General features: G+C 36.3%; 3 protein-coding genes across 5 annotated transcripts; all 3 read left to right on the top strand.

The window, feature by feature from the left end:
- The first annotated feature begins 132 nt into the window (after positions 1-132).
- Positions 133-1,865, top strand: LOC118052824 (uncharacterized protein At1g03900). The gene is made up of 3 exons (XM_035063903.2): positions 133-761; positions 879-1,166; positions 1,630-1,865. The coding sequence occupies exons 1-3, from the start codon at positions 273-275 to the stop codon at positions 1,693-1,695; spliced, it is 843 nt and encodes a 280-aa protein (XP_034919794.1). The 5' UTR covers positions 133-272; the 3' UTR covers positions 1,696-1,865.
- A 1,954-nt stretch (positions 1,866-3,819) lies between these two features.
- On the top strand, positions 3,820-6,864 carry LOC118052823 (ABC transporter I family member 19). 2 transcript variants are annotated; one of them, XM_035063901.2, is made up of 6 exons: positions 3,820-4,112; positions 4,191-4,351; positions 4,832-4,883; positions 5,022-5,158; positions 5,742-5,828; positions 6,232-6,864. In XM_035063901.2, the coding sequence occupies exons 1-6, from the start codon at positions 3,935-3,937 to the stop codon at positions 6,517-6,519; spliced, it is 903 nt and encodes a 300-aa protein (XP_034919792.1). In that variant the 5' UTR covers positions 3,820-3,934; the 3' UTR covers positions 6,520-6,864. The 2 variants fall into 2 exon arrangements, with proteins under 2 accessions (XP_034919792.1, XP_034919793.1); XM_035063902.2 differs by having other exon boundaries at positions 3,971-4,112; positions 4,186-4,351.
- A 1,655-nt stretch (positions 6,865-8,519) lies between these two features.
- On the top strand, positions 8,520-15,860 carry LOC118052822 (uncharacterized). Of its 2 annotated transcripts, XM_035063900.2 has the most exons (14): positions 8,521-8,855; positions 8,954-9,226; positions 9,312-9,486; positions 10,079-10,162; positions 10,252-10,493; positions 10,617-10,839; positions 11,188-11,267; positions 11,449-11,533; positions 12,132-12,263; positions 12,420-12,533; positions 12,629-12,676; positions 14,040-14,124; positions 15,208-15,264; positions 15,410-15,860. In XM_035063900.2, exons 2-14 carry the CDS (start codon positions 9,003-9,005, stop codon positions 15,544-15,546), a joined length of 1,686 nt encoding a protein of 561 aa, XP_034919791.1. In that variant the 5' UTR covers positions 8,521-8,855; positions 8,954-9,002; the 3' UTR covers positions 15,547-15,860. The 2 variants fall into 2 exon arrangements, with proteins under 2 accessions (XP_073263879.1, XP_034919791.1); XM_073407778.1 differs by lacking the exon at positions 15,208-15,264 and having other exon boundaries at positions 8,520-8,855.

The raw sequence follows: 15,860 nt of genomic DNA, 5'->3' as shown, positions 1-15,860 counted from the left end.
TTGGGCTCATCCAATCAGGCCGGCAAGACTTTTAGAAAACGCGCAAAGCCATTGACAAGGAGACAAAGGGCAAATCAGTAATTAGGTCTTCATCTTTCTCTCTCATTACAGTTGACCAATCAATCACTCTTCGAATCCACGTCTCTGCAGCTTTCTCCTCTCTCTCTCTCTCTGATACCTTCTCTTTTACCTTTCAAAGCTTAAAATCTCTCCGCATTGGGCTTACAGACTCTCTAAAAACCTACATCATTGCCTAAAGGACGCCAACTAAAATGTCATTCGATGAAGACGACGAGTCGTTCGAGCACACACTTTTGGTGGTTCGCGAAGTCTCGGTCTACAAAATCCCTCCTCGCTCCACTTCCGGCGGCTACAAATGCGGAGAATGGTTACAATCCGACAAGATCTGGTCTGGACGGCTTCGAGTCGTGTCCTGCAAAGAGCGGTGCGAGATCCGATTAGAAGATCCGAACTCTGGTGAGCTATTTGCCGCATGTTTCTTTAACCCTGGACAGCGCGAGAACTCCGTCGAGACAGTCCTCGACTCGTCCCGGTATTTCGTACTAAAAATAGAGGACGGGGGAGGCAAGCACGCGTTTGTTGGTCTAGGGTTTACTGAGAGAAATGAAGCGTTTGATTTTAATGTGGCGTTATCGGATCACGAGAAGTATGTCAGACGAGAAAATGAGAAAGAGAGTGGCGAGACGAGTGAGAGTGACGCTCACATTGATATTCATCCTGCTGTTAATCACAGATTAAAGGTAGTTAGCTTAAAAGTTGATCGCTTTATTTTGGTTGATTGATGGTGTTTAGTTAAGTTAGTTAGGTTTGATCATTGAATTTTTATGAGATTAAAGATCCATAATTTTGAATTATAGGAAGGGGAAACTATAAGAATTAATGTGAAGCCTAAGCCATCGAGTGGAGCTGGAATGCTATCAGCTGCAGGGCTGTCTGGTTCGGCAACTGGAAAGCCTAAAACTTTAGTCATTGCCCCACCTCCAACTGGGGCGGGGAAACCAAGGTCCCCGCTTCCACCGCCTCCCAATGATCCGGCTGCTGCTCGAAAGTCGGCTGTGAATAATTTTGGCATTGGTCTAAAAGCAGCTCCCAGGGAATGTACACCGCGATCTACTGATTCTTTATCGGACCTGTCTCCACTTGAGGTATGTCTGCTTTCTGTATATGCTGTTTGTGTTCTTGATGATGGTATTGTGTGTTTGAAACGTTATACTAGCTTAGTTCAATCGATGTGTTCTTTAGAAATGTTAAAACACCGCTCATTATGCCCTGAAGATTTGTGTTTTGATAAGGCCATGGACTTGCTTGTTCACTTGTTGATTGTTGGTAATGTGATGTGTGAATAGAGTGCACTTGACTGTATGCTAGGATAGTAATGTCATAATGGGGATAAACTGATTACAATTTCCTTTCGGAGATCCTGGTGTATTCTTAAGGAGAACGAGGGGATTTTTCTGCACTATATTTGTCTTTTCCCCGTTGTGTTACGCACTCAAATACTACAACACATCCCGTGCTTAGCACTTCAACTAAATGTATGTTGCCTTAGTTAGTAGATGCATATGTGACTGCGTGTTATATAGTTCCCTTGCTGTCCTGCATCTGCAGAGAAATCTTCCTTCAACAACAACAGGATCAACCAAGACAGCTGCATCGGGATGGGCTGCATTCTAATTGTGTTGGGGATTTATTGAGCATGATTAAGGCATTTGTTTTACTTGCTCTTTGGAAAAGATGAAAAAAGTGGAGGAAATCGAGAAATGTAAGCAACCATGAGCTATCAAATACGACCATGTGTGAAAAATAATGTTGTATGAATGTATCAAATGCTTTTTTTCTTCTTACGTGAACTGAGTTCCTATTTCTACGTGATAGAGAAAAAGAATGGTGTCTTTATTGTTCTAGTTTCCTGATGTGTACCTTTTACCAAATACGGTTCTTCTGTCTTGCTCCTGCCCCTGACCCATGAGAACGACGAAAAAAAAGTGCATAATCCGCAACAGGTGCAGGCTGACACCTGTTTCTCAAAGTAGCTTTCACAGCTGGGTATAGCAAGTTCATGCCTGATTTGCGTTTTAAAAATGTTTTAAAAAAAATTTAAATTTTTTATTAATTTTAAATTAATATATTTTTAATATTATCAAATCATTTTAATTTTAATGCATTAATATCAAAAATAATTTTTAAAAAATAAAAAAATATTATTAACATTTATTTTATTACAAAAATTTATTTGAAAAGCAATTACAATTATTCTATTACACATTCATTATTACACATTCATTAAAAGTAAATGTTGATATCAACAGGGAATTGCTGGTGTAGGGCCTGTTTTAGGGGGTGTAGTATTTAGAGGAATATAGTAGAGTTTGCGTTTTAAATGCAATAGGGTTTGACATTTTTTTATGATCTAAGATGGAAAAGAGTAGCCATAAATTCATTTCACACATGCAAAGTTTTAAGTTCTCCGTAATATAATCTTTTTATTATTATATTTTTTATCAATAAATTTGAACTTAAATTTTCTTCTTCTTTTTTTAACTAACTTCACATATTTATGAATTTTATGAATTATTTACCAAACATGCTGGGGATAAGAAGAAAGAAAGAAAGAAAGCGTTGGAATATTATTATTAATTATGTTTAATTTTTTTTATCTCCATTAGTTTTTAATTACTTTTTTGTTTCACCATTAGACTTCTCAAACTCGAACATCAATTGTTTTATGAAAATTTACCAAACATCATAAAAACAATCTTCAACGACTTTCTAAGAGAGAGAACTTACCAAACTTAACACTTCAATCTTCAACCACCTTCCACACCCTTAGAAGTCAATTTTTGACGCTTTTTAACTCCCACGCAGCTACATGGCACCGCATAAGATTCGTTGTTTGCGCTTGGGGGACACTTCTGGATTTCCAATGTTCCCATTCACAGCTAGAGAAGCTTAATTGCCCTTTTGCAGAACTAGACCTCAAATCCAGGACCACTAGACGGGCTGGGCTCGTATTAAAACCCCCGCGGGTCTGCACGACGGCTTTCAGTTGCACTTTCACGCCAAGCGCAGCCAGGATCATGATCTCCAATGTAACGGAGGGAAAGAAGCCCCCAATCTGAAGAGAGAATTCATTCTCAAAAGAGAAAGGGAAAAAAAATAATTCCCTGAAGAGAGACAAATCCGTGACTCATTCTCTAATTCGAGAGGGAGTCTTGTCTTAAGAGTAGATATTTCTACAATAGGTGGCTGATGATTCCCTTCCCTTCAATGCCACTTGATGCTGTATAAAACAAACTTTTGAAATCATACTTGTGGATTGAGTTATAATTGAATAAAAATATCATTTTTTATTAAAATTTAATTAACTATATCAAATTTTAGTGCCCAGCACAAATTAATTGGATTAACACCAATTTTTTTTTTTTCAAAAAATAAAGGGGTCTTATTTAATAAAAAAATATTTACCTACACTGGCTTGATAATCGATAACTAATAATTATTTGATTTAATAGCACATGTTTTTTTCCATATCAATTACCCAGCTAAAAAATGCCTTCTTTAACAAGAATAAACGGATTTTCCAGTGGAAAAAAATAAAAATAAAATAATCTAAAACCGACGTGGTTAACAAGGAAGATTGTTTTATTTAAAAATAAAATAATCTAAGGCATGGTTTGTTTTTGTGGTTGTAAACCAATACTAAACGGGCTCTTTTAACGGAGACGTGGTGCACCAAAAAATCACCACGTGTAAAAAGCTGGTGCATCCAACGTGACGACCATCAAACCCGCTGACTAGCTCGTGGCCGCGAAACAAACCAAACCAACAACAGAGGCGTGTATAATAGCATCACCGACGACAACACAATATCTCCGTACAACCACCTCAATTTGCAGAGCAAAAACAAGTAAAAATGGCAGAGAAAGCTTCTCAATCAATAGAAAAAGAAGGAGGAGAAAATGAGAAGGCAAACAGTATCAGTATATGCGGAATGCAATTCGCATACGCAGGACAGCATCCACTCTTCTACGATTTCAATCTCAACATCTCTCCCGGATCTCGTTGCCTTCTCGTCGGCGCTAACGGATCTGGTAAATCAAAATTTTCGTTGATTTTGAAGCATTACTAGTGATAATATATACTGAGCTCATTACCTTTTTGTAGTACAGGGAAGACCACTTTGCTGAAAATAATGGCAGGGAAGCATATGGTAGGAGGGAAAGATGTGGTGCGGGTTATAAATGGTTCGGCTTTTCATGATACGCAATTGGTTTGTAGTGGTGACTTGGCTTATTTAGGAGGTTCTTGGAGTAAAACTGTTGGATCTGCTGTGAGTTTTGTTTCTTGTTAAAGCTATATTTGTATGGTATGTTATTATATTTGCGTTTTTTGTCATAGCATTGCGTAGTTACATTTGATTGTCTACGGTTTGTGCTTAAATTCAAGTGATTAGAAGTGATTAATTAGCTTAATTATCGAATAAATTACTATACACTGGGTTGACTCATGCTTGTTAAATTTTATGGCGCTCAAGTTATAATTACCAATATTTACAGCATTAAAAGAAAAATAGACCCAGGAAGTGGAGAGAAATCCTATCCGATCTCTCAAAAATGTTCAAAAAAAAAAATTCTCATGTCTCTCTCTTTCTTGTGAGTAGTGGTAGTTTCAGCTTGAGTACCCAGTAAATTTTTTTGGATTGAAGTTTCAAATGAAGTTAGGGTTTGCTCTTTTCTTGTTCCCGTCGAGTGCATTTTTACGTGCTGTAAAGAAATTCACTCTGGATGAATATTGCCTTGTGGTTTTTCAGGGAGAGATTCCACTACAGGGAGACTTCTCTGCGGAACATATGATATTTGGAGGTAACTAATGAACTCTTAAGAGTTGTTTCTTTTTCTTTTATTTTGTGTGAAGGTGTTGTGTGCTCTTTTGTTGTCAGTGATTTCTTTTTAAGATTTAATAGAAATGAGATTGCACTCTGTTCTTTGTATTACTGGCAGTTGAAGGGACTGATCCTGTTAGAAGAGAAAAGTTGATTGACCTGCTTGACATTGATCTGCAATGGCGAATGCACAAGGTATCTGATGGGCAGCGGCGAAGAGTCCAGATTTGCATGGGTCTTCTCCATCCATTTAAGGTATGATGAAGCTATGAAGCCTTGGTCAGTGACCACCTATAAGAATGGGGCGTGTTGGAATGTATCAGAGTCAGTTTTTATAAATTCAGCAAAGCAAAGTCATCTAGGAGAACATGCATTTCTCATTGGAACATTTTATTCTGTAGCTTTTCTTTTATATTGTGCAAAATTGTTCGTTGTTAAAGAGATGCTTGCATCTATGAAATACTATTTGTATTTTCTTACTGGTCTGGCTAGTAATCTAAGCCAAAGGGTTCAACATGCAAGTCTTGGGCCACCTACTTGTGAGATCAATTCATCGTGCGCATCCAATCTACTAAAAATAACCCAAACCTGGCAAAGTTGCCCATTTTCCTTCTTTAACGGGCTATCAATTTGCTTCACAGGCACACCCCATCAGTTGGAATTTGGGATTTTTGTTTGAAGATCTTGGTTCAATCCCTGGAAGGGGTGGGAATTTAGGGATTGGGAGGTGGCAACATGGCTATCATTTTGCATTTCGGTTGTTTACGATGATGTTGCTGAAAGACCATATTATCTCAAAACTTCCTTATTGAGTAGGATCCAAAATTTTTAATTGCAGGTTCTTTTACTTGATGAAGTTACAGTCGATCTAGATGTTGTTGCCAGGATGGATTTGCTTGAGTTCTTCAAGGAAGAGTGTGATCAGGTATGACTCCCTTTTTTAATTGAATTCTTATGCACACTAACGGATATGATCGAATGATGGTCGAAAAAGTTAGAAACAGTGGATTTGCATAATGTAGCCAGGGCACAGAACAAGTGGTCCCTGCTTGTATTATCTGAAAGAGAATCATGGCCACCATGTGAATTTTGATTATTAGATTTTGGATCCTTCTGCATCACTGTGGCTATTTTTTCTGATTTCTTGAGTGAAAATCATTTTGCATGGAATCACCTCTGTTGTCTGTTTTTGAAGATATGGAGTACTTGGAAAGTGTAAGGGTCACCGTTTATGATTCTCTTGATATGCGCATCAATATGGTTAGAGTCGCCGAGGGAAGTTCATCATGTTATAACGAGACTCTTTTTTTTTTTTCTTTTTTGTGCAGAGAGGAGCTACAATTGTATATGCTACTCATATTTTTGATGGGTTAGAGACTTGGGCAACTCATCTAGCTTACATACAAGACGGTGAGCTGAGGAGGGCTGAGAAGCTAACGGAGGTTCGTGAGTTGAAAACCTCAGCCAATCTGCTTTCTGTTGTTGAGTCTTGGCTCCGCTATGAAACCAAGAGTGAGAAAAAGAAACCCACCAACCCTCCTGCCCAAAATCAAAAGACCTCTCCTCTTGGTAGTTCTCCTTTCATGTCATCTAGACACATGGCATACTACCGTTGATCCTTCCCAGATTAATTGTTGCCGTCGTTTTTTTTTTCAAATTCAAAGCTGGATATAGAATAAAATAAATGAAAAGGCTAGAGATGCCGATGAGCCGTAAGGAAAAGTGGTGAAAGCTATTTAAGCTGGTTATTTTTGTTTCACGCTTGTATACTGCTTGATTGATAACATGAAATATAAATTTTCCCTTTCTTGTATTAACGATGATAAAGGAGGGGCATGCTGTTGGTTTGCCCCCCCTCTGCACCATAAAGGCCTGATAATATGCGGGCTAAAATGTAGTTTGTAATCTGTTGCTATCTTCTCAATTAAACGGCTGAGATTTATCCACTGCAATTCAATGTAGTTATGAAATTGCTGTTCCTGATTTTGTTCCAATACATAATTGTACCGTAATTGCTTTATTCAATCGAAGGAATTGGTGGGATTATGCGTTGGCCTCTTTATGTGCTTTGGCCCCAGCTTGAGCAGTTTCACGAACTTCTTTGATCCATATGAATGCATTGGTGTCTTGAACTGCCTAAAATTAACAATGGCATATCTGGAAATTAGATCTTAATAAGAGCAGGAGTCGATTCAATATGATGCAGACAGCCATTGCAGCTGTTTAGTTGTCTTGAGTTTGGTAGTGGTAGTCGTTGTGCTTTAGGTGAAACTTCAAGCTTGAAGTGGGATCCCTGTTTCTAGGCTGTGGAGTAGAAGACAAAAAAAGAGAGCGAGAGCAGCAAGGGCGGGACGAAGAAGCAAGATTGAAGCTCTGGCAAGCATGCTCGCAGAAAAAAAGTGGGGGCAGGAAAGGAGAGAGCTGTCTTTTTCCTGCCATATTATTGGTCGCGGTCACTTTTGATGTCCATGTTTCTCCAACTCCCCCCCCCCCCAACCACCCTACCTACAGCAACACTTTCCAAAACTAAACTTAAGGTTTGGAATATTCTCTATTTCTTGCTGTTCTTCCTTTCCTAACTTAGCTGTTAATTTCAGTCAATCTAATGGTTGACTCAAAAAATCTAGGATGATGAACTTAATCCATTACAGATTCTTGAGTAGTCCGAGTTTTTAGTGATTCAGTTGCACGGCAAAATCCAACCAACTCAACACCAAAAAAATTATTTTTTAAAAAAATATTATTATTTTAATAAAAGTATTTGACCCTAATTAACCCAATAATTGAATACTCCAAACCTTTTTTCTAAATTAAATTTTGAGTCGGACTGAAAAATATGATCCCAAGTAACCGTTAACTGCAAAATATACTGGTAAGATGAGGGTTATTAGTTTAGGAGATTATTTATTTTTGTGTTTAAAAAATATTTTTGAAAAAAATTATATTTTTTTATTTTAAATTATTTTTTTAATTTTTAGATTTAATGTATTGATATTAAAAATAATTTTAAAAAATAAAAAAAAATATTATTTTAATATACTTTTAAACAAAAAAATATTTTAAAAAGTAATTGTTATTTTTCTATAAAAAAATAAAATAAAATAAAAACTGCTTGTGATTTTTCCGCTAGTGTATTAGTTTACGACTCACTTCGCATCATCTCATGTGGAGAGTGCGTGTTAGGAAGACTACGACGCAATTATGAGTAATAATGAGCATTTGATGAAGTTAAAGGTAGGAAGTTAGGCATTAATTGGGCAATTATGATTATAATAGCTGGACATCATCGTTGATTAAAGCCTATATTTGATCTGATTAAAGTAATTAATGTAATATTGATATAGAAAAGCTTATTCTAAAACGTCTCTATTATTTCATGTTTGATGCGTCTGTTTTTATTTTGTATATCCTTTTTATCATAGTTTATGTTTCTTAAATTGTTTTTTAATTTTATTTTTAAGAATTCTTTTGGTAATTTAAATTTACTATAATTAAAAATAAATAAATAATTATAATAAAAGCATAATTTTAATTAAAAAACACTAACCCGTCAACACGCACTGACCAAACCGTGTAAAAAAACAAATAAACATATTATATGGAAAGGTATATAAAATGGAAGGTCTAGTGAGGTCTGGTCTGCTGCAAATGCAATGAAACTGCTCACAGTAGCTAGAGAAAATATTGCAATCAAAATTTATGAAAAATATTTATCTATACAAAGCAAAGCAAGAGGATCAAATAAATGTATTGATCGATAAATAGAGTTTTACTACACCGTAAATGCCGCTCTTCTCCTTGGCGGATCACTCACATCTCTCAAATTTGGCTGTAATCGGATTTCTCTGTTTCTTCCTTCTCTTTTTCCCCCCGTACTTTCTAGAATTCTGCAGCATAATTGCTAGAAATCGTTTTCATTTTCTCTTCCATCGATCGACTCCTCTTCTTCCAGGTCTATAAATCTCGGCGTTGATTTTTTTTTCTTTTTTTTTCTCTTTAAATCCAATTGTTAACTCTCAGAAATGATTGTAATTTAAATTTGTGATGTAGATGTTTTTTTAATTTAATTGCGGGATGACTGGTAGCAGTGAGAAGTGAAATGGATTCAGCAAGGAGTTGGTTTCAAAAATTTCAACCGAGAGAAAAGTTTAGGTCTCCTTCGAGGAGGAAGGAGGGAGGTGCTGAGGATAATGAAGATACGATATCGGAAATGGATGGGGAAGCTCATTCCAATGTCACCAAGCAGAAAGTTGCTGCGGCTAAGCGGTATATTGAGAATCATTACAAAGAGCAGATGAAGAATCTACAAGAGAGGAAGGAACGGTATGATGCGATGGATTGACTGAAGATTTACATTTGATGCGATGATGGAGTTGATTAATTTCTGAATGTGTTTTTGTTTTAATAGACGGACGACATTGGAAAAGAAGTTGGCGGATGCTGATGTGTCTGAGGAAGATCAGAGCAACTTACTTAAATTCCTGGAGAAGAAGGAAACTGAATACATGCGCCTCCAGAGGCATAAAATGGGTGTTGATGATTTTGAATTGTTGACAATGATTGGCAAGGGTGCGTTTGGGGAGGTATGCATATTGCCATTCTTTTTATATACGTGTAATTTCTCAAGGGGTTTGCTAATGGGTCTTCACACTATTTGTACTGAAGTTTTTAGTGTTAGATTTAGAGTTTTTATGTGTTTGCCATTGGCATGTTAGGGTAGTGATGATATCTGTGGCACCTCTTTGTGGAGCTTCAAAAGCTGTAGCTGGTATGATTTTCTGTGAAAATGAACATTTTTTGTGTTATTTTTGTATTTTATATAATCTGCTCTGTGAATAAACACATTGTCCCGTTATGTACACTAGGCATATTCATGAATTAGACGAAGATGTGGAAATTACTTGGCTTTCCATAGCTACTTTTTTTCTTTCCTAGCTGTGATTTCGTGTTATGCTTGTGTTTTGTAAATGTGATTTGTTAGTCGAGAAGAACATAGAAAGTCATATATGATATATTCTGTGTAATTCCTTTTCTCTTTTGCGTCCAAGCTTTGAGAATGAGTGATTCTTTTAACTATTACGTCCATTTGCTCATGTTTTTATAGGAACTATTAAAAGTGCCAGTTGCTTTTCTGCTATAAGCTTATGGTTGATATAAAGTTTGCTTCCTGGGCAGGTCAGAATCTGTAGAGAAAAAACAACAGGCCAAGTGTATGCTATGAAAAAGCTTAAGAAATCAGAGATGTTGCGCAGGGGCCAGGTAAACATTTATCTGGCCTGCTTGATGATATATATGACTAAGGTTTATTACCCTTGTTTATTACAAGTTGGCATCACAATCTTTTCTAGGTTGAGCATGTTAAAGCTGAAAGGAATCTGCTCACTGAGGTTGACAGCAATTGCATTGTCAAACTGTACTGTTCTTTTCAAGATGATGGGTTTCTCTACCTTATCATGGAATATTTACCCGGTGGAGATATGATGACTTTACTTATGAGAAAAGATACCTTGACAGAAGATGAAGCTAGATTTTATGTTGGAGAAACAGTTTTGGCTATTGAATCTATCCATAAGCGTAATTACATCCATAGGTTTGTAATTAAATGTCAAATAATAATAATAATTTTATCTTGGGGTGTTTTAGGCCAATGAGAATGTATTGGCCAGTTAAACGTGGATTAACTTTGTTTTTTATTTTGCATCACATGTTATAGGGATATTAAGCCCGACAACCTGCTACTTGATAGATATGGGCACTTGAGGCTATCTGATTTTGGACTGTGTAAACCATTGGACTGCAGTACCATCCAAGAAGGAGACTTTTCAGTAGTAAACAACAATAGTAATGGGACCACCCAGAATGAAGAACGCCCAGCAGCTCCTAGGCGCACACAGCAAGAGCAATTGGAACATTGGCAAAAGAATAGGAGGATGCTTGTAAGTTTTCTGCCATCGCATGTCTGAAATCTCCATCTATGTATGTGCGTCTGATTATTCCAACTTGGCATATCAATTTAAAATCTTAAATGGATCCTTTAGTTTATCTGATTTGCCTTCTCTCTTCCTTGGTGATTTGAAGAACATGTTTTAAAAAATGAAGAGTGTTAGTTGTTCTCAATTAAGATATGAATCCTATGTGGATTATGGAATAAAATTCTAGAAGAGAATTTGCTTCTTTATTTTGGCTTTTTTAAAGTGGTGTGTGAGCTTTAAGCATGTTTTTTGAAGATCAAAAGGATATGGCTTTGTTTTTCCTTGTCTAAATTTTGTTGTTGGGTCCTGCAGGCCTTTTCTACTGTTGGTACACCTGACTATATCGCTCCAGAAGTGCTATTGAAGAAAGGTTATGGGATGGAATGTGATTGGTTAGTAGTTCTGTACATTCTGATGGGCATGGAAATAAGTTACTTCTAAAGCGTTTTGATGACTCCATGGTTGGAAATAACTTAAGCCTTCAACTGTTACCAACGCTTGCTGCATATCTGGAGATACACTAGTTTTCTCCAAGGTAGTTTAGGCTACGAGACTCACAGTTATTATTTGCAGGTGGTCACTTGGTGCTATTATGTACGAAATGCTTGTGGGTTATCCACCTTTTTATTCAGATGAACCATTGTCAACATGTAGGAAGGTAAAGTGAGACATGTTGGTGATTGGTGTTTTTTGTTTTCAACCTTGCCTCCACATGTCTTTGATTGCACACTTCTTTCTTGCATGTCTTTCTAGATCATTCTTACTAAGTCTCTTGCCTGTTCTATTTCTTCGAAGATAAATTTCACATGGCAATAGATTAGGAATTTCTGCTGTTAGTTTTGGTTAATTTTAAACTGAACCATAGCTGTACTTTATTGTTTCTGACCCAACTTGTATATCATTGGGATCTCATGTGTATCATAAAGATCCATAGCTTTACTCGGGTAAATCTTTTAGGTTGCATGTTACAGTTGATCTATGTTTGGGGCACAGACATCTTCGGGCATTAATCATTCTTTTCTTTTTGAATAGTTTAATTTGCATATTTAAAGTAGCCAATGATTTTGCCTTTTTTAAATCTGGTTAATGTAAATGCAGTTTTTTTTAAGCTACATAGGTTGTGGGTGCTTCCCTGATTGGATCAATACCCTAATTGGGCTCTACTGATATATACTTAATATTATGGGTTTTAAGAATAGTAAGTAAATATCAATTCGCTAATAAGTTAATGCTGTGAAGTTTTCCCTTTTACGCAGATAGTAAACTGGAGAACACATTTGAAATTTCCAGAAGAAGCAAAATTATCTCCAGCGGCAAAAGATCTTATTAGCAAACTCTTATGTAATGTCGACCAGAGATTGGGAACAAATGGCGCAGATGAAATAAAGGTGTTGTTCCTTTTCTGAATACTTGAATATGTTAAGTAAGCTAGGTGCAAATAAAAAGAATTACATTCCTACCTCTTCCTTTTCTGAATACTTGAATATGTTAAGTAAGCTAGGTGCAAATAAAAAGAATTACATTCCTACCTCTTCCTTTTACAGGCTCATCCATGGTTTAATGGCGTGGAATGGGATAAGCTTTATCAGATGGAAGCTGCATTTATTCCTGAGGTCAAGGATGATTTGGATACCCAAAATTTTGTAAAATTTGAAGAGGTATTGACGTCTCTTAATTTCTTATCAGGTTTTGTGAACTATCTGTGCTTGTTGCTCAGTATACTTTTTTTTCCTGCGTGCTTTTGGCTCTGCAGTCTGAGAACGAACCTCAAACTACATCAAAAACTGGTCCATGGAGAAAGGTCAGATTAAGTCTTCGAGAGTATTTACATATGAGATTATTAGTGCCATTATCTCTCAGTATATTGTTCTTTGTTGCTTCAAGCTGTGAAGTGGTTGATTCTTGAATATGAAAAGGTTTTCCTTTTCAGCAAACCAGAAAATTTCATTTTTACACACAGAGAAAATCAAAGGCATTGTATTTTTCTCTGCCCCAAGTGTCATATGAGTCTTGTTCTTGGTACTTAGCGGTTGCTATGGTGAAGAATTCTAGCCACATGGAGTCCATGTGATTGTGTCTAGGGTTCCTCTGTTTTTTTCTCTCCTTTTCCCCATTGGAATCTGAATGTGGGGCAAGGACAAGTTCAGTTGCTGGTATGGTTTTGGAGATCTGTCATAGTTAGTTGCGTTTTAATTTTTACCATCTTTGCATTGGGCTTTTTATTTGCTTAAGAAGGCCTTTCTGATTGTCAAGAAATTGAAGGCAAGATTTGATGAGGATCAAAATGCAATGTTCCCTAGTCTTTCCTTGAGTCATTTGTGACTTTCTGTTATTGGTAAAGGACAGCATGCACAAGCTTTTTCCTTTGAGTGTCAAGCTAATAGTAGGGCAAGGGAACTATTTTTCATAGTTAGTTAGGAGCTGTTACTGAAGTTGCTTTTCTAGAAGTTAAAAGTTTGGAGTCTAAAATATACGAATTGATAGGATTTGTGAATTTTGGACGAATAACTTTTAATGAGTGTGAACGACATTAAATTCTTAACTCTCAATCCTTTTGGACAATGTCAAGTAATTAATGCTAAACCAAGCATGCACGATAAGGGCAGATAATTCAAAGATCTTATTTATTTCTCTATCTCGTAATTAATTACTATTCAACTACAAAACTTCAGAGAAATTATTTTTCATAAAAAACCACTCGCAACTCACAAGCCTAAAATATTTCCTACTGTATATGTTCACCACACCAAGAGGAATCAAAAGAAATATAAGAGATGGTGGTTTTTTGTTTTTTTTCCTTCATATTGTTTCCTTCTTTTTTTCTTTCTCCCTGGGAGTGGCATGCATATTACATAAACACAATAGTAGGTGCTTAAAGTGGGAGCCGTATAAACTATACAACATCGGACCCGTCGTATAAAAATACATAGAGAAGCAGTGAGATGTTAATGTTTATGGCAGCAATGCAAATCGGGAAGGACAGCTAAAATCATCATGATCTAATCTTTTAATTTAAAGCAGCAACAGGTGCAAGAGAAATGGCCAATATATGGTACCACATGTGCTTCTCATTTCTCAACCAGTGATATTTAATTTAAACCATCATGAATTACCTAACCAGAAATGACCTGTATATCCCTCACTTTTTTCCATCTATATTGCAGATGCTCTCATCTAAGGACGTCAATTTTGTGGGCTATACATACAAGAACTTTGAAATTGTGAATGACTATCAAGTTCCTGGGATGGGTAATTCTCTAACATTTTCAACTGCATTGCAACGCTTGGTTATGGTTTTGATTTGGGTATCTATTGAATCATGTGCTTGAAACCGAACACTTTTTTTAGACATTGTTTGTTTACGCGGCCACATAGCGCTTTTAAATTTTTATTTTATTTTAAAATAATTTTTTTTTATGTTTTTGAATTATTTTGATTCTTAAAAATAAAAAATTAAAAAAATATTTTGATGCATTTTAAAAAAAAAAAACTTTAAAAAAAAACTGCTATTATAGAATTACACACTATCTTAAGGAGGAAAAAAGCACTAAACTTTTCAGGGAATGGTGCCATGTTCATGTTAGCAGCAAATATGTTGTGTACATAAATGAGTGGTGAGAAATATTAAGTTAAAATGGAATTTTCTTTTAAACGGGATTTTAAACTTAGATAAGTTAATGTTACGTACACATTCATTTTGTACCTATATCCATTTCATGTTGTGCACATTAAAAATTATGCGACTGTTGCTTGGCCTTGAACTGGATCTTTTTAAGCTTCGCTAAGTCATTAATGTCGAGGTACTTCTAAAGTAGCAGCAACACAATTTCTTAAGCATGCAGAACCAACTTTCTTGGTGAACTGATTCATTTCAAGTGTGGAATCTCAATGGATCAGTGAGCATCCAAGGACAACTAAGAGAATTAGTGATATGGCAACACAAACTTCATAAAGGGATTTAAATTTCAGCTAGTATTTCTTAAATATTTTTTTAGATTATTCTATTCTTAATAAAAGTTTGCCAGAAACTTTGCAAGGATTCTGCACGTCTCTCTGTACGTGAGTTAATCTTTAAGTGCTTAGCAAATCGCAGACACACACAGTGCATAATTTTTGCAGCGCTAGATGTAAGGGCAAGGCAAATACGTTGGCCTTGAATATGCGCCTCTTATATTTCACATGATATCACTTTAGAGACAGCAGGGGCACCGAGTGTCTAGAATTTTCCTACAAAAGATGCCTGGAATTTAGTTTAGCAATCTTGCTTGATTGCTTTTCCAGTTCTTCTATTGTTTCCAGTGGCTACTGATTTCAATATGTTCTCATCTATAGCCGACTTGAAGAAGAAAGACACCAAGCTGAAGAGACCATCTATCAAGTCGCTTTTTGGTAGGCTGATACCTATTCCCAATCTATTTCTTGGAAACATGCATCATGATCACCCTTTATTTTCCCTTCTCATGTGCCTGACTGTCATATAATTTTGTGTATTGTAATGCTGTTTCTTCAACCTTTTTTGGCTCCACTCTTTCAGAAGGCGAGTCGGAGGCAATAGAATCATCAGTTACAGCCCCTGGTGATGAGACTTCTCGAGGGAGCTTTCTGAACCTCTTGCCTCCACGACTAGAAGTATCTCGAAAGTCGAATGAAACCATTATTAGATTTCATTGATGGTACCCTGCATTCGCGGTTGATGTTGACACTTATTTGAAGTTGAAGTGCTGGGTTTTGAGGCAACTTTCAGCTTTAGCTCTCCTTGGGCAATTAGCGGTTCATTTTTTTTTATTATTTGTTAAAAAAATAGTAAATACAGTATATAGCAGGACGTACAAATCCACTCTAACACATACCATGTATATGTTTACATGTGTTATTCGGGTTGATAATAGGAAAAAAAAAAAAAAAACATCTGTGTAATCTATTTGCCGAGATGCTGCACTGCATAATGAGCGGTGGGTGCTCAATGGTTTCCGAAATTTGCTTTA

This window comes from Populus alba, chromosome 2, assembly GCF_005239225.2.
Source record: "Populus alba chromosome 2, ASM523922v2, whole genome shotgun sequence".
Lineage (NCBI taxonomy): Eukaryota > Viridiplantae > Streptophyta > Magnoliopsida > Malpighiales > Salicaceae > Populus > Populus alba.
Note: the sequence above shows the minus strand (reverse complement) of the source record. Positions and strands in the feature narration are given on the sequence as shown.